Below are 26,215 nucleotides of genomic sequence, written 5' to 3' on the forward strand. Positions count from 1 at the left end.
AGGATTCATCACCTGTCTGAACACTGCACATGAGCTGGATCATTAAGGTAAAGAGTAGAGGGAAAAAAAAGGGAACAGGTGAGACATGGTGCCTTGTGTGATACTGTACAGTACGGGAAGGTGAGGTAAGTTGGAGGCTCAACTTTTTGCCCCTTGGCCTAATGCATATCACCCCTGAAATGGGGCACTGATGTAGAGTCCGAATGGTCCTGGTGCCGAAGACTGAAAGCTAGTATGGAGTAGCATGCCGGGATGCTCCCTGAGTGGGGGCCTGTGTAAAACTGCAGGAAAGGAAAAAAAAGAAAAAATTGCCAAACTCCTTGGAAACACCAGCGCTGTCTTTACAAAGTCATGAGACCAAAGTTTTTAGGTGAAAGCAATAAGAAGCGTTTATTTCAGATAGCACAAATATAACGCGTTTCCAGAGCCTAAGCTCTCTTCATCAGATACAGTGCATGTAAAAACAGTGCTGGTGTTTCCAAGGAGTTTGGTATTTTTTTTCTTTTTTCCTTTCCTGGATCATTAAGGCACCTGTGCAGTGTTCACAAGTGATGAATAGGAAAAATACTGCCCAGGACATTACTAATAATGAGGAGGGCAGGGTGGAGGTAGAGGCGGTGCAAGCCTTGGGCACACACACTCTAGGTAACGCCAATTTGACAAAGGGCTGCAAGTTTAAAAGTTGTTTTTTTTAGGACAATAACTGCATCTCCTTCCGAACAGACCCCAGGACAGATCTTGAATTAAAAGCAGCTATCAGATTGTGGATACAGAGTCGCTTTAAGCACGCATTGTGAAACTGAACAGTTTGGTCCCCAAAGTGCAGCTGTCCGGTACCATTTGTGCTTTGCCTCCAAAGCATTTTAATAGATGTAGAAGAATCCAGACACGGCTATCCACTCTAATCATCAATTATTAAAGGAGTAAATCAAACTACTTGGTTCCCTCTCAGTATACATACTCTGATGAGAGGTTAAGATAAAACATTCATATACAGTGGTATGGAGGTAGATGAAAATCAGCACTCACCCGGGAACATGAACAGCTTGGCTTTATTTCATAGAACACGGGATGGTGGGAGGGAGGCTCATGAGGTGCAGGATGCGACCTGGGACGGCAGTTTCAGGCGACGTGCCCTTCGTTGACCAGATGTGACGAGGGGCGTGTCACCAGAAACAGCCATCCCGGGTCGCATCCTGCACCTCTTTATCCTCCCTTCCCGCATCCAGTGTTCTATGGAATAAAGCCAAGCTGTTCATGTTCCCCGGTGAGTGCCGATTTTAGCCTACCTCCATACCACTGTATACATTGCTTCTATTACTCCCCTGTTTAGCTGATTGTCTATCACAGAGGGGCTTGTTTGCTCCACTACCGTCGATCCAGTGTAACTGGATTACGGCGCAGCATGGTGTGGGTTAGCAGTGTCTCCACTCTGCATTCATATCCCTACGGTATGATCCATGAAGAAAACCGACAACTGCTCAATATTGTACAGCTAATTGCTTCCCTGCCTGACAATGCTAACTCCATGGAAGTGCTCCTTAATAAGATAATAATGTAATGGATATTAAGAGATTACCATACAATGAAAAAGTATAAACCAATCATAAAATAAGCTCTAATACTGGTATTACAGTGTAACCTCTGATAGAGCTGAAGAAGGAGACCAGGCAGACGTATGGTATTAACACATTTTATTCAAAGACAGTGTACAAACATAACTCAAGTTGTTCCCGCCAGTTCCTTTATGGATTCTTAATCTAATGCCCTAAGGGCCAGTTCACACGTAAAACTGGCAGAAATCTAGCCAGCCTCAGTGTCATACAGACAGTCGATGGAAAGGCTTGTGCACCTCCTCTCTCCGCTCAGAAGAATTGACTTGTCAATTCTTCCGCTCGGAAAGAGGAGACATGAAATTCTGCCAGTTTTACTCCATAATAACTGGCCCCAACACGGCAGCCAGTGAACCCCACAATATTTGGCTCATGCAGTTCAATACACCATATCATCCAATGCCTACTCAGCTGCCAGCTGTTCGAGTCACAAGTTTGTCATATACCACCTGATGGGTGTCTAGGAAGGCATCAGTTCTGTTTTCCTAGGTTTGGGGTAAGCAAATCTTAGGATATGGGGCACATGAAAGCAGCTTGGAAAGAAACTAAAAGAATATAAAATAAATAGTGAATATGTTTTAACGGGATATAGTATGTGGCTATGTATACTACAAGTATACTCCATACTGTACTATGCTATCTTCACCAGGGTCATAGTTATATGAAGCGTCAGCATTTGGACCACCACAGATCAGACACTTATCACCTAGTCATTTACTAGTAGTCTCATTGAGGGTAGGTTCACATGTTCAACCAACACCAACTATGGAATAACAATGGAAATCTACATTGGTCATCATGTGTAACTACATCCTAAATGTAAAGTGCATAGAATAACATGGAAAAAAGTGGCAGCTCAGTGACAGTGAATGGCTGCATACTCTTGGAGAGGGGTAAAAGGCACATTGGGGGTCATTACTATTAGTATTTCTAGAGACCATGGGAGGATTATGGTTCTGTTAATATAGTGTAAGATTAGAGGTACCAAGGCAACGTCCGCCCAGGCAGTCCTGGCCACAGGTGAGTCAAGGGAACAGAAAGGCATGATGCGACTCTCACATTTACTTTAAACAACATGAATAGCAGGTTTGGGATGACCGTGTTAGTAATATTTACCATGTGCAAAGGTTACATGACTGTGGCATGTAAAAAAAAAAAAAGTTAAAGGGGCTATCGGCTCCAGACAACATCTACTTCTTATAAGTGTTCCTTGACAATAAGCTGACCATTAAAGGGGTTATCCAGCGAAAATCTTTTTCTTTCAAATCAACTGATAACAGAAAGTTATATAGATTTGTAATTTACTTCGATTAAAAAATCTCAAGTTTTCCCGTACTTATTAGCTGCTGTATGTCCTGCAGGAAATGTTTTATTTTCAGACTGACACAGAGCTCTCTGCTGACATCTCTGGTCGAGACAGGAACTTTGTCTCTGTTTTATATGAATCCACATGTCCTGTGTCAGACTGAAAATTAAAAAATGTCCTGCAGGAAATTTGGTTTTAAGGGGTTATCCAGGGGGGGGGGGGGGGGGGGGGATAGCTACTCTTGCAAAAACAGCACCACCCCTGTCCTTAGGTTGTGTGTGGTATTACAATTCAGCTGTATTCACTTCAGTGGGACAGAGCTGTAAAACCCACACCCCAAGGGAGGGCAAGACTGGTGCTGTTTCTAAAAGAAAGCGGACGTATATTTGTAAGGAGGGACAACCCCCTTAATAGAAGTAAATTACAAATCTATATAACTTTCTGACACGAGTTGATTTGAAAGAAAAAGATTTTCACTGGACAACCCCTTTAAGTGTTCCCTCTACTGGGACTGTCATTGATCAATTGTGATCTTAGAGGGGTCCCTATCATGCTATAGGAGAAGTAGGCAACTTTTTTTTTTTTATCCCATGGATACGTGATGTGCTCTAAGTAGGAAAACCCTGCAACTAACCTGATCACCACCCAATGTTGTGATCATCAATGTAATCCTGTACCTATAGATATTGCTGCTGTGCTAGTACATGTCTAAGCTGCCATATAGATTCATGAAGCTGGATAATCCATAATAATATTTTGTTGAGGTTAGGTGGAATTTACAGTCTTCGTTTTATTATTTTGTATATTTAGAGGGGGACCTGTGGCCTAGTAAAAAAAACAAAAACTGGTGCTTCAGATTACTAATTGTATTTTTTGGCTACGCCTCCCCCTCATTCACTAGCCATCAGTGCTTATTCCTGTGCCCAAGTTATTACCCTGACTGTTAACTGGCAGCCACCAACACTCAACAAGGAGGGCACAAAAGGTTCATACCCTATTGAGAGCAGCAGTACCCATCCGGTACACAGATCGATAATTGGCCGAATCACGCAGATTTGGACGATTATTGCTTTGTGTAATAGAGACAAGATCTGCCGATAAAAGCTACTATTGGCTGATCGTTTCTTTAGGTCCAAACACAAAATAATCCGCCGACCGCGCATCGCTAGGTGTAATAGTGACGGGCGGCCAATGGCTAACGTTTAAATAAACTGTTCATACTTTACCTCTGACATATGACATATAGAGTCTAGTAAAGTAATAAAGTAATGTTAAAACAGATTAAAAGTTCAAGAAAAGGCATTATTATAGTCAATTAAAGGGGTTATCCGGGGGGGGGGGGGGGGAATAGCTACTCTTGCAAAAACAGCACCACTCCTGTCCTCAGGTTGTGTGTAGTATTACAATTCAGCTGTATTCACTTCAGTGGGACAGAGCTGTAAAACCCACACCCCAAGAGGGGAAAGAATGGTGCTGTTTCTAGAAGAAAGCGGACGTATATTTGTAAGGAGCTACAACCTCTTCAGAAATATAGCCAGGTTTTGGCAAAAACTGTAAATGTGACCACAACATGTAAGCACTGACTTTTCCAAACTGGTGCAAGAGGAAAGTAGAACAGCTCCCCAATCTCCAGTCCTTTGGAAAATGAAAACGAAAAACAGATTAGCCACTATGGGTAGCTGCTCCTATAATTTAAATAATTCTCCCTACGCTGTTTTCCCATACATGTCCTTCATGTTGTTATCTTCACATTACAGTTTTGTAACTAATAAATAACACAGTGTATTGCCATTCAGAAAATATGAGACCCACAAAGTTTTTGCAGAAATATGGTTAATATAGCAGCAATCCAAAACTAAAAAAAAAAAAAAAAAAAAAAAATCAAAGACAAGTTGGTGTATGTCAGCCAAGCAACGCAACGTTTCGACTCCTCTATGAAAAAAAAGACTCCGTAGAGGTGTTGAAAGGTTACGTTGCTCAGGTGAAATAAACACTACTTTTTTTTGGGAGTGCTATGATGATGTTTTTGCTTGGATAGCTGAATAGAGATGAGCACAACTCAAACATGCTTGACTCTGATTGTTCCCCATTTGAATAATGGTGGTTGTTAGATGTAGCCCTAAGGAGCCTGGGAAAATATAGATAAAGCCATAGGCTGCAGCCATGTTTTCCCAGACTTCCTAGGGCTGCATCCAACAATATTCAAATGCCAAATAATCAGACTCGCACATGCTCAGGTTGCACTCATCTGTATAGCCGACTGCCGCTGTGGTCACGAAAGGTCCTTAGGCTAGGTTCACACTGCGTTTTCAGCATCCGTTTAACGCATCCGTTTTTTGCAAAAAACGCATGAAAAACGGATTGCAAAAAACTGATTCATTTGTGTGCATCCGTTTTTCCATTGACTTCCATTATAAAAAAAACGGATCCGTTTTTTTTGGCGGACCAAAAAACGTTGCTGACCCTATTTTTCTGGACGTTAAAAAAAACGGATCCGTTAAACGGATGCTGAAAACGCAGTGTGAACCTAGCCTTACCGCTATTTTTATGTAATATGTAAGTGATATAACATAAAGTAAGGTTTAAAGGCCGCCAAGCTGTTTGCCATTGGTTCCTCCTCAGTGTAGTGACAATTCATACTGCAGTGGAAAATAAGTTGAGACAAACTGGTCTCTTAGGATGTAATGCCGAGCAACGCCACTAAAACAAACACTGTCGGGCTGTTTTCACGCATCATGGTTTTGGTCTGGTCATAGTGGAAACCATGATGCAGTGCCAAAGCTTTTGTATGAGTCTACCACCACTATCTAATGGACCCGATTGAGTTGAGTCCCTCATTAGACAGGAGCTAACGGTGCTAGTCTTCCAATCATACATGATGGAAGTTACGATGGAGGCTTAGACTGGGTCCACTAATGCCAGTGTGTTTTTTTAAGCAGTGTACTGTCTATACTATACAGCAACTAGTCAGCATCGTCTGGCTACTTCTCCACTCTTCAGTATTTTTCATGTTTTTGTAAACTCTTTTATAAATGTATGTATATTTAGCCGGTTCTCTGCTATCCATATACTTTCATCAGAGTACACTGAGAACTCTTTCAGCATATGATCTCTTTTTTTTTACCGATATTTAAAACAATAAAAAAATGCTTATATATAGAAATGAGCAACAATTTCTACACATACAGTGTATAATCATGTTAGTACTGGGGATAGGAAATAAGAGTATAAATTACCGCAGTGACATAGCGGAAAGGTCCCTTGAAATATTCATTACCTTTAATAGGAGGTTAAAATGGTCCTGGAAGGATTAGACAAGAAATGACATAGGAAATAAAATACTTTTTGGTGCAGGGATTCTTCGCAGTTAGTGAAAACAAAAATTAACGAAAAAACAAAACAAAACAAAAAACAGAACAAACTCCACATATAAATTCAGTAGCTCTTATATACAAGACAGTTTAGTGCCATATGTACAAGATACCCATGAACATAGGAAAAGTCATGTCCAGGGCGTTCTATATAATTTTTACACTTAGTCACCAATTCAATGGAACTAAAATAAAAAACAAAAAGGAAAAAATGACTCTGTGACCTTCAAGTTGTGTCCGGAAGTTACAAGATGAGCCACATGAGCTTGATGGACGCGTCGTATCTCACCCCTCCTTCACGATAAAATGTATAGTTCTTATATTACATGGAAGAAAGTATATACTAGGCAGAGCGCTGTGATCCATCATCCACCTCGGTAGATTGAGTTCAGTCGCTGCAGTTCTTTACAATTATCCATAGATATTGATTCTGCTTTCACTTTCAGTCTATTATCCCGGTATACCTTTGCTGCATGTATTAAATCCGCTTCTAAAAAAGAACACACATAGTACAATAAGAACAACCTGGGAGAGGTATGAACATTTCAAAGTTGCAGCATTACCATTAAATGGTCACTGGCTTTTCAGGGGGTTCAGACGTCTCTACTCCCCGCAGGTCTTCATATCGGGCCCCGGATTCTGTATTATGAATAGAGCCGCGGGTACGGCACATGAACTGCGCCTCTATTCATTCCTATGGAGCAATGGAAAGAATTGAGTATGCCAGAGGAGCGCTGTACTCAGCTCTTTCCGTCCGCTCTATCTATGATACAGAAGCCGGGGGCCTGATATCGAGATCAGCGGGGGAAACAGAGGTTGGACACCCTGCGATCACCTACTTTTTCTCTATCCAGAGCAGCTGAGAAGGTGGTTCGCCCATCAACAGGAGAATCTGGTAAGTTTGACATCATGGTATGAAGGGGTGGGCCCTCACAAATTGCACTGCTGTATAGTGCTGAAGTGCACAGGGAGTAGAAATAGTAAGTGTGTGCTGGGTGGTGGTGGGGGGAGCAGTGTAATGAAGGGTTAGTGATGGTATTTATATAGGACTGTATGTTGGGGAACCTGAAGGGAGGTGAGTGTCCCCTATTTGTTGGAGTATTACTACAATTATTGGTAGGGGAGGGCTATAGTAAATGGAGCTAGGCTGGTTTCACACAGGCATATGATAACGGGCCTGGTGACTCAAATGGACAGCTGCATCATCAGGTCATCAGACCCCAAGTCAGCCCTAAACCCAGACATTGACAAGGCAGGCCCATTTACAACTGCGATAGAAACAGCTATCCAACATGTACAGCTATTCCTTATTATTTGCAGTTTCGACAGTCCACTAACAGTCTGCATGAATGGGTTTACGTATGAGGTGACACAGGTTACCAAAGCTAAAAAACAATAGTACTTACTCTGCTGTCTCTCCCGCCAGCAGTTATTCCGGACATTAGCCACATAATCCTCTTCAATGTTCTTCTCCAGCTTCTGTAGTAACATTCCACTGTATTCAGACTGAAAGTCCTTGCTGACATAGTAAGCTACGTGGAGATTTTCTGTCACACGTTTTATGGTTTGACCGCTAAAAAGGGGAGAGTGGTAAACTTGAATGACCAAATGAATCGTATTAGTTCTCATCTAATACAGAAGTAGGCAAATACGTAAAAATGAAAAATTAACATGCTTTTTCAACATTTTTTTTTCTAAAACATGCCTTTAAAGGGGTTGTCCAGCGAAAATCTTAATGGATGGAACATTAATGGATCAGCACCTGAACAGCAGCTGGATTTTTCTTTTTAAAGTGATACAGTCACCCCTCTTACGCTACGTGAGGTTCTGTGCGGGGGGACAATGTCACCTAGGTGGGACTCCTATCCCTTGGGGGAGATGGCCTAACTGCAATGAACCCCGCCTAGATGACATTGTCCACTAATAAAATGAAGCAATGTTAGAGCAGAAGGAAGACACAGACACGTCTTATACAGGTATATATCGAATGTGCAAATTCTAAGCTTGTGAATGGTGCAGACAGTAATGTGGGTGACAATATGAGGGGATTTTTAAGAGCTATGCATTAGACTTGCTGCATGTAAACAGGATGACGTCCTAGGCAGAGGAGCAGAACCTCTTGCCTTCGCCTTTTATTACTATGGATTCTGTAAACTGTAGAAATCAAGTTCCAAGATTTCAGCAGACTGTAAATTGACATGGTTCTTACATGTCACCCCAATACGTTAGTGGCATAAGAAACAACACGTTTATCTTACTGTAAATCGGAATAAGCACGTTCAATGTTACTTAGAATCTAACACTTTACTTACGATCTGGGATACAAACTGTATGGAGCATTGGAGACCAATAACTGGCTAAGCAAAGACACCAGTATCAATACGATTATAGGCAGTAGTTGGATTAGCATGGAGAAACCACCCTGTAAAGGAAAAGGAACATTAGACTGGAATTGAGATTTAAAACAATTTCGTACTATGTTGGTATTAAAGAGAAAAAAAAAAAAAGTTTGGCACAGTTTCACTGGTGGTAACTTATTGGCACGATATTTTTTTAGTTATGACAAAGATTTTTGAGTTAAAGGTTGAAAAAGAATATGAGTGTGCAATATAGATTTCTATGGGGGTGTCCGGGCCGGAATTCCGGACGAAAATAGGATCGGTTCTATTTTCCGGAAGGGTGTCCGTTACTAATACAAGTCTATGGGTCCAGAAATCCATCCATATTTCCTGATAGGAAATCCGGGTGGTTTTTCCGGACGTGTGAAGGGGGCCTTAGACAATTTCAAGGAAACCCCTCTCCCCTCTGTCCAAATACCAAAAAATACATTGGTGCAAATTTACTATGACTTTTGTACAAGATTCTGTACTCAAATGCACCAGGCAAGTAGTTCACAGCAATAGAGACACATTAGGCCCTGTCCACACTACGGAATGTCAATTCTTTAAGCTGAGAGGCGTGGAGAGTGGAAGCGCGTGAGCCCTACCATTCAAACACATTAAATGCTGGACTTGGCACCACGCGGGGGGTTCCGCACAGAATCTTGGCGCCGACTTTGTAGTGTGTAAGGGGCCTTCGTCTAAGTACACCAAAGTAGGTCCCTCCCCAGTGCACCAAACACCGCATTTACATATTAGGCTGGGTTCACACTACGTTTTTGCAATCAGCTTAAAAAAAAAAAAAAAAAAAAGTGAAAAAACAAAACAAAAACATTGCATTGAGTAATCCGTTTTTTTTATAATGAAAGTTAATGGAAAAACTGATCAAAACGGATGCACTCAATGCAATCCGTTTTTTTTCATCCTTTTTTTGCAAAAAACAGATTGCAAAAACGTAGTGTGAACCCAGCCTTACTGAAAGATGTACCAATAACTGCGCTGAGGATGATGGTTAGAAAATGGCCTTCTAACTCAGCGTCTTTGGTGTTAACCTGCTGTTCATTTCCCTTTAAAAGCGACTAAACTGACCCATATTTTTACCCTTTGTAAATTAGCACTTCCCCATGCGAATTGTGGAATTTCAGATATTGGTTCAACAGGGCATTAGAGATACTTACATCCCCCCTTTCATCTTCTCTTTCATGACCGCTGTGATGCTGATGCTGGTGGTGGTTACATGTTGTCCGTCCATTGGAAAACGTCCGTACATTTGCTGATAGAAGAAAATATATATATTTCTCATAGTGCCAACACATCTGGCAGCACTGTACAGAGATACATTGACCATTCACATCAGTCCTGCGCAAGGGTGACCTCAAGCATGCAGGCTTGATAGTCCCCAGAGTCCTCCTGCCGTGTCTGTGGGTTCCCACCCGACTGCAAAGGTCACCGACACTGCAGCAGTGGTGGCAGTGAGCAGATCCATAGACACGGCAAGAGGACACCAGTGAAACATGGGTAAGTAAGCATAACATCTTCATTAGAGATGAGCGAACCGGTTTCGGGTTCGAGTCGATCCGAACCCAAACGTTCGGCATTTGATTAGCTGGGGCTGCTGAACTTGGATAAAGCTCTAAGGTTGTCTGGAAAACATGGATACAGCCAATGACTATATCCATGATTTCCACATAGCCTTAGGTCCTTATCCAAGTTCAGCAGCCACCGCTAATCAAATGCCGAAAGTTCGGGTTTGGATGGACTTGAGCATGCTCCAGGTTCTCTCATCTCTAATCTTCATATTTTCTAAATACCAACACTGGGGTATCCTTTAAAGGGGTTATCCAGTGCTACAAAAACATGGCCACTTTCGTTCAGAGACAACACCACTCTTGTCTCCAGTTCAGGTGCGGATTGCAATTAAGCTCCATTTAGGGATGGTCCGAATCTGCCGAGGTTCGGGTTCATATGAACCCGAACGCTCGGCATCAGATTCCTACTGTCTGCCCACTCCGTGCAGCGGGTGAATACAGCGGGAGGACCGCCTGGAAAACTGGTATACAGCCTATGGCTATGGCTGTATCCCAGTTTTCCAGGCGGTCCTTCCGCTGTATCTACCCTCTTAACGGAGAGGGCAGACAGCGGGAATCATTTCCGAGGGTTAGGGTTCGTACGAACCCGACCTGAACCAGGTTCGAACCATCCCTAGCTCCATTCACTTCAATGGAACTGAGCAGCAAAACCCCGACCAAGCTGGAGACAAGAGTGGGGCTGTCTCTGGAAGAAAGTGGCCATGTTTTTGTAGCACAGGATAACCCCCTTTAAATCAGCAGTCGGCCGCGCAGCAACTATTACAAGAAGCAACGTGCAGCCAGTGCCTGAGGGTTTTTAAAGGGAACCTGTCACCAAGACATTGCTATCAAACCTATCACCATTATGTTATAAAGCAGGAAGAACTGAGCAGATTAATATATAACTTTGTGGGAAAGATTCAGGATAATTTGTAACTTTCATTGAAATCCCTGCTCATTCTGTATTAAGGAGTCCAGTGGGCGGTGTCACTCAATAGACTGGACTCTTTAGCATGGAAACATAAGAGATATTAAAGGGGTTGTCCGGCGAAAAAAAATTATTCACAGAATAACACACATTACAAAGTTATACAACTTTGTAATGTATGTTATGTCTGTGAATGGCCCCCTTCCCCGTGTTTCCCCCCACCCACGCTAGTCCCGGAAGTGTGGTGCATTATACTCACCGCATGTCGTGTCGTCCACGGTCTCCGATCGTCAGCAGTGACGTCTTCTTCGGGAGCTTGGCGGATCTTCCCGAGTGCCGGCCACCCTCTGCAGCGTCATCCGAAGCTCAGCCGCGATTGGCTGAGCATAACTGTGCTCAGCCAATCGCGGCTGAGCGGCTGATGACGCGGCCACGTCATCAGCTGCTCAGCCGCGATTGGCTGAGCACAGTTATGCTCAGCCAATCGCGGCTGAGCTTCGGATGACGCTGCAGAGGGCGGCCGGCACTCGGGAAGATCCGCCAAGCTCCCGAAGAAGACGTCACTGCTGACGATCGGAGACCGTGGTCGGCACGCGACAGGTAATGTATAGCGCACCACACTTCCGGGTACACGGGTGGGGGTGGTGGGACACGGGGAAGGGGGCCATTCACAGACATAACATACATTACAAAGTTGTATAACTTTGTAATGTGTGTTATTCTGTGAATAATTTTTTTTCGCCGGACAACCCCTTTAAAGAATAAATTACAAGTTATACTGAATCTATTCCCATCAAGATATAGATCAATCCACTCAGCTGCTCCTGCTCTATAACATAATGCTGATAGCTTAGGGAGCATTTTCATGGTGATTTCCCTTTAAACTTGTTAGAAGACAATGATCAGCTGATAGGCGAACAATTGCAAGGCAACAGTGTCAAATACTCAGATGCCATGCTTCCCATCTATTTGAAAACTTTCAATATACATACCAATCCTACACCAAACGTACCTGAAGGAAAACCCCCACCGAAGAACATGTTAAACAGATCCTCCGGAGTTATATCTGCTTCGAATCCCCTGTGGTAGTCAAATCCACCATTTCTGTGGTTGCTGTGCACATGCTCCTCGTTTCCCGTTAGGTCGTATTGCCTGCGTTTCTCTGGATTGCTTAGTACCGCATATGCGTTTCCAATCTCTATAACCGAAAGAAACCCATTAAGTGATCTGGTTAGTTCCACCGCAGACACACATGACCATGGAGCTCATAAGATGTCAGCAGAAATGGATGTAATCCAAGTGCCATTTATATTCACATTAACATCACAAGTGCCATGTAATACCTGTATTGAATTACAGTACAAAACCTTTACATAAAGGAGGAGATTTATCAAACATGGTGTAAAGTGAAACTGTCTCAGTTGCCCCTAGCAACCAATCAGATTCCACTTTTCATTTTCCGTGAGGAAAGAAAGGTGGAATCTGATTGGTTGCTAGGGGCAACTGAGACAGTTTCACTTTACACCAGGTTAGATAAATCTTCCCCAAAATGTTTGATAAGTTCTGAAAAATGGTGGGAATAGCTGTAACACATACTGATCACTGGGGAAGAAACTGGGTCATACAAAAGGTATTAGTCTCAGCATCTCTGAGGCTTAAAGGGGTTGTCCGGCGATAAAAAATTATTCACAGAATAACACACATTACAAAGTTATACAACTTTGGAATGTATGTTATGTCTGTGAATGACCCCCTTCCCCGTGTCCCACCACCCCCACCCGTGTACCCGGAAGTGTGGTGCGCTATACATACCTGTCACATGCCGACCACGGTCTCCGATCCTCAGCAGTGACGTCTTCTTCGTGAGGCCAGCGGATCTTCCCGAGTGCCGGCCGCCCTCTACAGCGTCATCCGAAGCTCAGCCGCGATTGGCTGAGCATAACTGTGCTCAGCCAATCGCGGCTGAGCAGCTGATGACGTGGCCGCGTCATCAGCCGCTCAGCCGCGATTGGCTGAGCTCAGTTATGCTCAGCCAATCGCGGCTGAGCTTCGGATGACGCTGCAGAGGGTGGCCGGCACTCGGGAAGATCCGCCGGCCTCCCGAAGAAGACGTCACTGCTGACGATCGGAGACTGTGGACGACACGAGATGCGGTGAGTATAATGCACCACACTTCCGGGTCTAGCGTGGGTGGGGGGAAACACGGGGAAGGGGGCCATTCACAGACATAACATACATTACAAAGTTGTATAACTTTGTAATGTGTGTTATTCTGTGAATAATTTTTTATCGCCGGACAACCCCTTTAAAGGGAAACTAACAGCAGGTTACAAGCATGAATATCCATCCGGTGCTCTGCAGTGGCCGGAGTGACGTCACTGCTGAGCGCCACCTCAATATACATACAGGAGGGGCTAGTAGTGATGCCCCCTGAGCACCAAACAGATTCTTTTGCAAATTAAAGAAAATAGCCTTCATTCTCAGTGTTTCGGCCCTATGGGAACAAAATAGCAGGTTAGAGACTTGTAACCTGCTGTTAGTTTCCCTTTAAATGACAGGTATCAGCTATTCTGAGCTATTCTTTCTAGACCTAGGCCCATGAGAGGTCAATTTTTTGAGCAGAAAATGACGCACACAGAGGCACCCGAGCCCTCCCATAGAGAAACAGTATCACCGAGGCAGGCGGGATTTCGCGGCAGAGAGTTCCGCCACATTTGCTCAGTGTGAATATTTCCATATGGAGGAAATACTTCAGAAAGTGTTTTTTCTGGTTGTTATAAATAAGTCCCTTAGATTTATAGAACATAAACTAAATTAATAAGTGACACTTACGCTGCGTTTACACAAAGCGATAATTCGCCCAATCGATCGTTTAACGATTTTGAAGCAACCATTTGGTTTTTATAACGATCAGACGAATAAATCGTTGGACAAATAGTTAGAAAATTCGTAAAAAAATTGTTATTGTGATCGTTTTTAAGATCGCTTAAGCCCATCTTTCACATTGGGCGAATATTTGAAAAACTGTTTACACGAAGCGATCTGCGAATTTTTAGCAAACGACAATTTAAGAACATGTTGGAAAATCAAAATGAACAATTTCTTCGCTTGATCGTTTGCTGTGTTTACATGGAATGATTATCGCTCAAATGCGATCGTTATTGCGAAAATTCACATTTATAAAATGGTTATGAAAATTCTGCTATAAAATTTTTAAAGAGTTTTTTTTAAAGCTGGAGTCAGAGTCTGTGCACCTTTTCCAAACTCCTGCCCAAACTGCATTGCAGGACCTTTGAGAAACTGATCACATGATGAGAACATGACCATGATGCACATGCAGACTGACATAAGCAGCCGGCCTTACTCTTAAACGCCTCTGTGGCTCCCGGAGCACGGTTCTTATCTGGATGAAACCTTAGCGCCAGCTTCCGATAAGCCTTCTTCAAGTCCTCCTCTCCTGCATCTTTACTCACTCCCAGGACCTCGTAATAGGTTTTACAGCTTTTTATCCTGCAAAAGATCAGAAGCAATATGGATGTGTACAGACAGAAAACGCAGAGGACAGACTGCAGGCTACTGAACAATGTACAGAATGGCGGCAAAGAACAAGATGCTGCTGAAACACACAGTAAGAAAAATTCTAGCGTAGTGACCCAGAAGACACTTCTGTGATATTTCTTGCTGATATTAAAAAGACAACTGGTCAGACTTTCACATCAGCAGTGTAGCCTGGCCAGATGTATAACCACAATAGAGTCCAACACACCGTATTACTCAGGGTGCCTTGTGTCTTTTAAAGGAGTCGTTAAACAGTTAAGTGTCACTGTCATTTAATTTTTTTTAATTTTTTTTTTTTTAGGAATCAATAGTACAGGCCATTTTAAGAAACTTTTTAATTGGGTTTATTAGCCAAAAAAGTCATTTTTAATCATGAAAAAGCAGTTTGATTCTTTCCCCAGTCTTCATTGTTTTCTATAGAGTGGGGAGAGGTGGAGGGAGATGAGGCACCAAAACAGGACAACAAATAGTTAACTTACAGCTACCTCCTCTGAAGTAAGCACTGACCTCACTGACCTCTGAATACAAGCTTTCACACAGCTCCCGCCGTGTAATCCTTTGTTCTCTGCTCTCTGCTGGTGACTAACCTCCCTCTTCCCCTCTCCATAGAACAGACAGGGCACGACTGATGTAAAAGAGTCAAGATTTTCTGATAATGAGCAGTGAATAAGAGAGAGGAAGGGAGGGGGGGACTTGGGGAAAGTCTTTTTGAATGCAGATAATGGCATATTTCCCTAATAAACCCAATTACAAAGTTTCTTAAAGTCGCTAGTACTATTGATTTCTGCAAAAAAATAAAAAATACGACAGTGACACTTTAACTACTTTTAATAAACATGCAGAAAAGTAAGTGACGGATAACTTACTGGCCATCTCTTATCACAGTGCTTTCCGGTTACATATAATGAGAAGGCTCCATCCCCTTCATCCCCTGACAGGACAGCCTATCCATCCATAACATGACACCCTATGAAGGAACATGTGACCGTACATCAGCCTCCTCCACTTGTACATGGTTGTACACAGTGCGCTCCTATGAGCCGTGCTATGGTCACACATGCTCCTCCTTAGGGGGGCCATCTTATGGACGATAAGCAGTGCGGCTGGAACAGCAAGACGGGGGAATCAAGGGGACTGAGCCTCCTCACTATGAGAGCAGGGCAGCACTGTAATAAGAGACGGACACTAAATGGAGGAGTAGACGGTAGCGGCCAAGCCCTTTAAACAGTCTTAGTAAAAAAGTAAGGGGCCTACCTTTTTACACCTTCCATCTGCTCCTTGGTAAAACTTTTGCCAGTATCCCCAGCTGCACTGTCCTTTTCTGTACTGGTTTTGTTTGGTTCGACTCCATTCGACATCTTTGCACATTTTGGTCCGTTCCCTGTTGTGCCCTCCTGCTTTTCAATCTTTTCTAGCAGCTCTGAAAGCAAAAATATATATGAAGCCCATCAGAAAGATTAGCAGTGAATGCAATACTCTGTAACCAGGTCATACAAAGCTAGGCCAATAAAATACAAAATTATCTAAATTATTAATCGAAGCACATTTTAGTCTCTTATTCCACCATAAGTTCAGCAAAAAAATGTGTGCTTTCAAATCAACTGGTGGCAGAAAGTGCCAGAGATTTGTAATTTACTTCTATTAAAAAAATCTCAAGTCTTCCAGTACTTATCAGCTGCTGTATATCCTGCAGGAAGTGGTGTATTCTTTCCAGCCTGACACAGTGCTCTCTGCTGCCACCTCTGTCTGTGGCAGGAACTGTCCAGAGTAGTAGCAAATCCCCATAGAAAACCTATCCTGCCCTGGAGAGAATACACCGCTTCCTGCACAACATCCAGCAGCTGATAAGTGCTGAAAGACTTGAGATTTTTTTAATAGAAGTAAATTACAAATCTCTGGCACCAGTTGGTTTGAAAGATTTTTGAATGCAGCTCTAGGGAGTCCGGGAAACCATGGATACAGCCGATGTCAGTACCGGCTGAATGATCTTTACTGCCGCAGAATTCAGATGCGGGTGCATGCATCCGAATTTCCCGCTGCTCACAATGGAGCGTGTAGTTTTTTTGTAAGTTTTTTGCGGCACCGCTAGGCTTATTTAGTGTTTAGGCTTGTACGGACCTAAGCACGCTGGAGTTGCGCTCATCTCTAATCATTTGCATTACAGTGGTCACATCCTAGACAAATCCCAAAGAGAACAGTGTCAGCCAAGATGCAACAGAATGCAGGTAGAAGGACACCCGGCCGAGCTGTGCATACTATAGGCCCCCCTGCATATAGCAGATACAGAGGCACAGGATCACTAGCAAGCTCTTCAGCACAGGCCCTGTCATGGCTTTGTATGGATTAAGCAATAAGGAATTGCAGCTCCTAAGATGCAACGGAGTCTTGTTTTGTGCTGACGTACCGGATCACCGAAGAACATGGAACTCTAGACAGGATCTCAGCAAAGTGATAATCAATTAATAAAAGCACAGGGTCCTATTACTTAGTGCACAGACACTATCACCACAGCACGTCTACACCGCCATGAACTTGCCGAGGTCAACACCTAGTGTGGAACTAATGCAAGATGTTTACATACAAACATATGACATACACAAACATAGTTTTGTTTTTAGGCAAACATACTGGAAAGCAAAAATATTTTAAACCTGTACATTTTAGGAGACTCGCTTATTTCCACATGCAAACAATAAACCAGGCACCATTACGCCTCGTGTCATACAGCGATACAAGTTGGTAAGTTTCCGAGCCCGATGGTGATAAATGTTCAAAAAACAGTATAACGGATACATTTCAAGTTAACGATTTTGGAGTCATCATTATTCAGGAGGATATCTCCCAATCGGATGCAAAGAACAATGAAGCGAAGCATCATTCTGTCACTAGGTTATGCTACCCTAAGGCCTTAAAGGGGTTATCCAGCGCTAGAAAAACATGGCCACTTTCCCCCTACTGTTGTCTCCAGTTTGGGTGGGGTTTGGAACTCTGTTCCATTGGAAGTAAATGGAGCTTAAAGGGGTTATCCAGCGTGGGGGCACTTTTTGGGGGGGACCGGGGAGGAGGTGGCTGAAATAAAAAGACGTCCACTTACCTCCCCAGTTCCAGCGGCGGGTCCCGCATCACAGCGCTCCGGTGCCCGGTTCCCGGCCGCTTCCGGGTGTCTGACACCGCCCCAGACGCTACGTCTCAGGGCCACTCAGCCACTCCGTGAAGGAGGCGGGATCCGAGCGGACTTCAAACGGATCCCGCCTCCTTCACTGAGTGGCTGAGCGGCCCTGAGACGTAGCGTCTGAGGCGGTGTCAGACACCCGGAAGCGGCCGGGAACCGGAAAGGTAAGTGGACGTTTTTTCCCTCAGCCACCTCCTCCCCGGTCCCCCCAAAAAAGTGCCCCGACGCTGTAGCACCCCTTTATTGCAAACACCACCTGAACTGGAGACAACAGTAGAGGAAAAAGTGACCATGTTTTTGTAGCGCTGGATAACCCCTTTAAAAGGAGTAGTGTGGCGTTCAAAATTTATTCACTAAATAACACACATTACAAAGTTATACAACTTTGTAATGGGTGTTATTTAAGTGAATGGCCCCCTTTCCCATGTTTCCCCCCACCTCTGAAAGGTGCATTATACTCACGCAATCACTGTCGACCCCGGCCGTCATCTCGAGTCGAACACGTTATGTTCAGGAGTTATGGTCAGCAAATGGCGGCTGAGCAGCTGATGACGCGCTGAAGGGGGGGGTCGGCATGAGGGACGGCTGGAGCGGTTTGGCCGGCCGGTCTCCTAAAGATTAAGGTGTTCGACCCAATATGGCGACCGGGTTCGACAGTGATTGCGTGAGTATACTGCACCACACTTCCGGGGGTGGGGGGACATGGGGAAGGGGGCCATTCACTTAAATAACACACATTACAAAGTTGTATAACTTTGTAATGTGTGTTATTTAGTGAATAAATGTTGAACACCGCACTACCCCTTTAATCACATGTCCTGTAATCTACGGATCCGTATTTCCGTATTCGAGTGCACAATGTTGTCTTTTGGGCTATTCACACGATCAGTAGATTACAAGGATGCAAAGCAATCCTTTACAGATCCTCTCATAGAAATCAATGGGAACCTGTTTGGCATCCGTATTTCCGTGTAAAAAAAAAAATACGGATGAGTTATAATGGACATTAGAATCAATGGAGCCGCATCATAGAGGGGTGGGGGTTTCCTCCCACTAGGGGTGGGTCGGCCCGCCTCCAGTGCTCCAGCTCAGACCTGATGGTACATTCCCTTTAAGCAGGCTTTACTCAGATGAGTCACGTTTTTAAAATCTGAACACACAGCATATACGTTGGCGGATTGGACTGCATGTTATCACAATTATGCCCGATTTACACACCTGCAGAGCTGTCCGCACTCGTCCTGTAGCTACAGATTGTCTGCACCGTCTGCATTTGCACAGATCCATTCAATGAGAATAGGTGATCTGTGCTGCAACTACAGGCCGCACAATGACTTACCTGTAGGGCTGGGCAATATGGCCAAAAAATAAAATCTTGATTTTTAAAATATTTTTGGACGATTTTCAGTTTAAATCTCGATTTATTTATTTTTTTGTGCTAAAATCTACCTCTAGCTATCCTTATGCTTTCCTGCAGTAACCCCTCCCCATGCCATACAGGTAGAGAGGAGAACTGTCTGTGTCTGTATACTGTGGCAGTGTAATGTCTGTATACACATTACCAGAGCGGTCAGTGTACATGGAGGAGACTGACACAGTATATACAGACTCTGGATATACTGTGGCAGTGCAGGAGGACTATATACAGCACCAGGGCTGGCACAGTGTACATAAAGGAGACTGTCACAGTATATACAGACTCTGTATATACTGTGGCAGTGCCGAAGGGCTATATACAGCAGATACAGTATACAGACACTGCACTACTACAGTATATACTGACTCTTTATATACTGGGTCAATCTCCTTCATGTACACTGTGCCGGACCCGGTGCTGTATACAGACCTGCGTCAGTATATGCAAAGGGATACCTTGAGTCCCCACTGCCATGTTGCTCAAACCAATAGCAACCGCAACAAAATACAGCAATATACACAGACAATATATAACTCTCAGGCATCCCCTGCAATAAGGCACCAGTCACACACAAGCACTGGGTGATCCAAGAGCAGCTGTCAGATGGTTTCATGATGTGGCAAGGAATCCACCCGTGCAGTCAGACCTGTTCTCTGGATCACCCCGCCGGAATGTATCGCTCCATGCATATTCATTCTTCTATTTCACCACATACTTGGCTTTCTTGGACTGTCAGGATGAGTAACGGGTGATTCTCACATCCGCAGAATTCTGTCCGTGCATGGCGGTGTTCTGCGGACCGTACCTGGGAGCACCTGGCACCATGAATAATTATCATGTCAGGACCTCCGAAAGAGTTATAAAAGTTTGCACTAGTGTACTGACACAGCCACGCAGCAGGAACCGCCTGCTCATCCAGCCTCTGGCCGCAGTGGTACTCTGCCTTTCCCGGTGATCGTGTGCTGAGACATCTGCAGGATGTGCTGATCAGTCAGGAGCAGGAGCTGTCATAGCTGCAGGGGATTTGGTCAGTGACTATTACCTCCGCTTTAGCAGGATTCGGCGTCAGGTTTGCGCTGGTCACACTCACCGACCGTCAGTAAGGAACACAAAGTCTCTGAGAAACCTCCACAGAAGATATCAGGTCCAATTATGCTGCACTGTGTTACCTACAAATGTGTTACCTACAATAAAAGATGTCACTTCAGGATACTGATGCCACAGCCGCTCTTCTGGGGACGTCTCTGAGATGTGTCTGCGAGATACTCGCAGTCTCTATATCTCTCTTCTAGCAGTCACCTATACCCGGCCTGTGAGATCCCAGCAGTCACCTATGCCCGCCCTGTGAGATCCCAGCAGTCACCTATGCCCGCCCTGTGAGATCCCAGCACTCTCTATATACCACTACTAGCAGTCACCTATACCCGGCCTGTGAGATCCCAGCAGTCACCTATGCCCGCCCTGTGAGATCCCAGCACTCTCTATATACCACTACTAGCAGTCACCTATACCCGGCCTGTGAGATCCCAGCAGTCACCTATGCCCGCCCTGTGAGATCCCAGCAGTCACCTATACCCGGCCTGTGAGATCCCCGCAGTCACCTATACCCAGCCTGTGAGATCCCAGCACTCTCTATATACCACTACTAGCAGTCACCTATACCCACCCTATGAGATCCCCGCAGTCAGTCAGTGACTCTATACAATAGGAAACACAGGTCCTGTTATACAGCTTCCTGCTCCCCTGTATGTGGGTGACAGCACAGACATATACATAGGAGCTGTCACATCAGCCCTCCCCATAGTACAGACACTATGTATACATTATGCTGAGGCTGGGGCTCTGGGTGCCTGTACACATGACACATATATATATATATATATATACACACACTATGCTGAGGCCGGGGCCCCGGGTCTCTGTATATACATGTATATACACTATGCTGAGGCTGGGGCCCCGTACACATATACATAGCCGTACACCTGACACGGCCCGGAGCTGTCACCAGGACAGGCCGCTCTCCGCTCACCTCTCGCCTCCGTGCTCGGGTACAGCCGCTCGGCTTTGCTGAGGAATTTTCGCGCTTTGTCCCGGTCCCCCTCCAGCAGCGCCGCCTTCCCGATCTGCAGGCAGCGGTCGGCTTCATCCTTATTGCTCTCCATGGTCCCGGGGCTCCTCTACTTCTCCGGCCCCGGCAGGTCAGTCGGCAGGAAGAAGAATGGGGAGGGGCTACAGGGGATGGCCCCTCCCTCCCCAGGCTCCGCCTTCGGCCGCCATCTTTCTACTCCTGTGTTGCTGTGCAGTGTGTACACGGAAGTGAGGACGACGTAGAGAGCCAGTGACGTCATCCCGTATACGTGTAGTAATCCTGCTGTATAGACCTGATAATACAGCTGTGCACGTGATGCTGAGGAGCCTGGGGGGCACACATACAGGAAGGGGTCTGCACTGGGGTTGGCACAGTTTTTTTAAATGTGAATTAAACTGTTAAACAGTATTAGTAAATGATATTTTAAACCTGTCTCTAAAGATAACTTTTGACATATCATCAGGTGTATCACACCAGCAGGTCTCACTGCTGACACCCACTGTGATCAGGAGATTGAGCCAGTGACAGATAAGGGAAGCGCAGTCCATCAAAATGTATAATGTAAGTCTATGGGAAAGTTGGAGTTTCTGAGCTGCCGGCCAGGAAGAGCATTGTGCCGCTACGATATTTCCCCGGCTATATCTTCTGATCAGCGCAGGTGCCGGCAGTGAGACCCGCTGTGATCAATAACTTGTCAAGTTGTTATTTTTAGTGACAGTGCCCATTTATATAAAGCTGTGACCCTAACGTATAACTTACTAATATAGGGGGGTGATTTATCAAACATGGTGTAAAGTGAAACGGGCTCAGTTGCCCCTAGCAACCAATCAGATTCCACCTTTCATTCCATGTTTGATAAATCTCCCCCATCGTGTACAGAAAGTAGTAAAACTAGAAAATGTGTATTGTCTCCAGCTCCTGGGCTCCTCCCTCTCTCGAGACAGCGCATCATCATCTTCTTACATCTTCTGGATCTTTGCTCTATCCCACCTGAGTGATGTCACCATTAGAGATGAGCAAACTTACGCAAATGCTTGGAGTTTTACACCCACTGCCTGGAAGAGACAGATGCAGCCCTAGGAGACCTATGCCTGCATCCATGTTTTCCAAGCAGTGGGATTCAAATGCCGAGCATTGGGGTTTATGGGAACTTACTGTAAGTTTGCTCATCTCTGACTTAGCTTTTTCCTGTATTGTAATACTTGTATTGAGACATACTGTACCTCTATAGCAGGGGTCTCAAACTCGCGGCCCACGGGACACTAGTTTGCGGCCCCCACCTCAATGGTAGCTTTCCTGTAAGTGCGGCCCTCATCAGCTGCTCAGCCGCGATTGGCTGAGCTTAACTTTATGCTCAGCCAATCGCAGCTGATGACGCGGCAGAGGGGGGGGGCGGCATCAGGGACGGCTGCAGCTGTTTGGCCAGCCTCCCGAAGACGACGGAGAGGTGGACGGCGGTGGTGGTGGTGGTGGTGGTAGGGGAGGTGTGCAGTGCAGGAGCCTACAGCCGCCTAACAGAGCCGCTGCCCCCTAGCGTCCCTGCCGCACATGCAGCTCTGGAGGAGGAGGCCGCGGGGACTGCAAGGTGATGGCATCGCTGCAAGTCCTGGGGCTGTTCAGCAGGATCGGGGGATGCAGACCCCCGATCCTGCTTTACAGCCCCAGGACTTGCAGCGTTGCGATCACTGCACCCTGCAGTCCCCGCGGCCTCCTCCTCCAGAGATCGAGGAGCTGCATGTGCGGCTGAGAGGAGAGCGCCAGTGCCGGGGGTGAGAGGAGGAAGAGGAGGGGTGTGTGCCCAGATACCTATAATCCCTTCAATGCATATGGGCACAGTCTCAGGCCAGCTCTACCATTTTAACTGTTTTCAGCTATAACAAAGCTAAATCTTATGCAGAATTAGCTGATAAAGTTGCCTGGTTACACCCATGAGGCCGGCTTCACACCGTAAAATCTTGGAGAACGCCATGGCTTTTTCTTTGCAAAACTCCCAATGACCAGATAATGGCTGGATGTCAATAGACGTTTATGATTTGCCCTACACACAGTCTCTTTCTTTCTCTCGCTCTCTAGCATTTTTTCCATAACACCGTATGCTATGGCTTTTTTTCTACCATGGACTTCAATGGGATTGTTCTGATGGTCTCAAAATGCCATTACTGTGGAGAAATCATTGGCAGTTTTTCGGAGGCCTTAAAACACTGCACAAAAAAACGACATGCAAGGGCACCCTATTTCAACCATTTTATCTGAAAGGGGCTGAATATAGACAAGGGTCGAAATTTTTCAAGCTGCTTAAAAGATGGTCATACACCTTCAATAACTGATGGGCGAACAATCTCACCATCTGTTATCTTCCATACACTGGAACATTTGACATGGCCTCTAGAGGGGAGAGCACTCTGGCTTTGGCTTCTTTCAGAAAGGGGTTGGGTGGTGGTTCATCATACCCAGCCCACATCTTCAGACATGATAGTGCAGTGTCCCAGAACATGCAGACTACTACTCCTATTATGGCCATTTCTATTGCTGTGTCAATGCCTGTTGTGGTAAGTGTTTGCACTGCAACTGCTGCTGGTTTTCCCCTAGTATTCTCTGGTAATGTGCATTCTCATGTGTATTCTCATGTATTCCTGTGTATTATTGCATTGTACAGTGGTATGCAAGGCTGTTGATCACGTGACCTGTAACCATGGTTCCTCCAATGGCCGACTAGCTCTGGCCAGGAGCAACCATGTGACCTCCCACTTCCTCCTAACAAGGAGTCTTCCCCCTGCTTCCAAGCAAGGAGGATGTGTGTCGTCCCTCTCCTGCCTCAGAGGAGTTGGGCTTCTTCTCTGCAGCTCCCACTTCACCACTAGAAGTGTGGATCAGGTGCTCTGCTATATTCAAGTCTTCGGCTGTATCTGCCTGCTCAAGTGTCCGGAGTCTTCTCTCTCATCTGGGTGTCATTCCGTTATCTCTCCTCATCGCTACAAGGATTCACAGCAAGTATTACTCTCAAGCTAATCCACCCAGCAACGCTATTCCTCTCATACTCCTACTCCCATCATCCGGCACGTATTCTCACAGCCTATGCAGCACCATTCCTGCCTTATTTGTCAAAGCCTGCTATATACCCGGTTGCATCCGGATAGAACTGTTGCTACTAGTTACCTCATCTATAATAAAACCGCTGTTACTGAACCCTGGCATTGGTGTCCACTAACTGGTGCCCTGACTAAGTGCAGCGAAGAATCGCATGCCCATCATCACCCGCAGATTCCACAGACCGGCTCTACAGCTGTGCCGCCCTCAGGCCTATACCGTGACAAGTATAACCCCTGCAGCTGCCCCGGTCATTGCCCGCTCATAACACCAGCACTGTGGAAGTGGCCCCCAGGGGCCAGGGCATCGCATTTTTGGCGTCACGAACAGGATATACCCGCCACGCGGTGTACCAGATCTACAGTTTAATATCGTCTCCAGAGACTGTGCTAAAATTGCCATGGGAGTTCTGATAACTGAGTCGCTGCACGGCTGGGACTGTACACAAAATGGCCGCTTCTTGCTGTTATTTCTACCTGCGCCATCCCCCGGTGACGAGGGGGTTAACTGCCATGCGGCCGAGAAGCGGGAATTGTTTGGCGCCATTGATAATGACTGTGTCTCTCCTGATTGGCCGGCCGCTTCCACTGACGTCATTGTTGCTGGGCAGACTTTGGAGCCTGATCCTCCAGCCTGGCGCTTCTCCCCTTCCTGCTACAAGTTCCAGTGAGACAAGATGGCGACCCCTGAGGAGTGCATCTTCGCTGCTGCTGCTCCCGTTGTGCCTGAATGGCCTACAAGCCTAGCGGAGGTAGATCCTGCCTGTCTCCTAACTCCGCTACCTCCGGACAGCGACTCCAGCTGGGGCTCCGTTGCGTCGGACGACATAGGTTCCACCCGGGCTTCCACTCCACTCTGCGCTGACCCGGACGGGGGACCATCATCCGGCACCAGTCCTTCCCCGGAGACCGGCCGTTCCAGCGAGTCCGACTTGGCCTTCTCCACCGGAGGATCGACTTCGCCGGAACGGGACGAAATAGTGAGTACCGGACCTCCGGACACCCCGTTACCCGGCCCTAGTAAAGGGAAAAAACCGAAGGCCTCCTGTTTCACCAGCCCCTGGGCAGCCGCTATCACCAGGCCAAAACATGCGGTGCAACGGCCCTTCCTGCCTTCTCCATCAGAGCAATGGGACGAGGACTGGCCTGATTTCAAGCCCCTGGGCTCACTTGTCGCCGCGCCCCCTGCTCCGGGCCCATCTACTTCGGCTGCTAGCACCGCTCCTTCCCCTGCCGTGGCTAAAGCTGCTGTCTCCTCCACTACCACCACCTACCACGTGGCCCCTACTGTCTCTCCTGTGACCACAGTAGCCCCTACTGTCTCTCCTGTGACCACCGTGACCCCTAGCCTCGTGGTCACCACCGCAGCAGATGATGCTCCTGCTCCGGCTTCCTCCCGGTATTATCCCTGGGAGAAAAAGAGGGGTGCCACTTGGGATCCTCCAGGACATTTCTGTTAAATGTCCTCCCAAGGGCTGAGTTCTATGACTGTGTTTTTTTTTGTGTGTGCTGTTTCACCATTCTAGTGTATGCAACGTTCAAGGTTCGTGCCTGGTCCTCCTGACCAAGTTCCCTGTACTAACCAGCCATGAGCTGATGGACACTTACAGTAACAAAAGGTTCTCTAGTGCCTGTCCCAGAGCCTTTTACATGGACGATGTCTAATTGCCTAAAAGAGACTCTACCTAACAGAGACACTTAACCCATTCCTTCCTAATGCACTTTC

General features: G+C 45.8%; 1 protein-coding gene across 1 annotated transcript; it reads right to left on the bottom strand.

The window, feature by feature from the left end:
* Window positions 1-1,677: 1,677 nt before the first annotated feature.
* On the bottom strand, window positions 1,678-21,614 carry DNAJB14 (DnaJ heat shock protein family (Hsp40) member B14). Its single transcript, XM_069978376.1, has 8 exons — window positions 21,344-21,614; window positions 15,977-16,142; window positions 14,529-14,674; window positions 12,177-12,362; window positions 9,847-9,941; window positions 8,603-8,712; window positions 7,697-7,863; window positions 1,678-6,780 (listed from the first exon to the last, which is right to left on the bottom strand). Exons 1-8 carry the CDS (start codon window positions 21,474-21,476, stop codon window positions 6,656-6,658), a joined length of 1,128 nt encoding a protein of 375 aa, XP_069834477.1. The 5' UTR covers window positions 21,477-21,614; the 3' UTR covers window positions 1,678-6,655.
* Between the last annotated feature and the right edge of the window lie 4,601 nt (window positions 21,615-26,215).

The sequence above is a fragment of the Dendropsophus ebraccatus genome, chromosome 7 (assembly GCF_027789765.1).
Source record: "Dendropsophus ebraccatus isolate aDenEbr1 chromosome 7, aDenEbr1.pat, whole genome shotgun sequence".
NCBI classification, from domain to species: domain Eukaryota; kingdom Metazoa; phylum Chordata; class Amphibia; order Anura; family Hylidae; genus Dendropsophus; species Dendropsophus ebraccatus.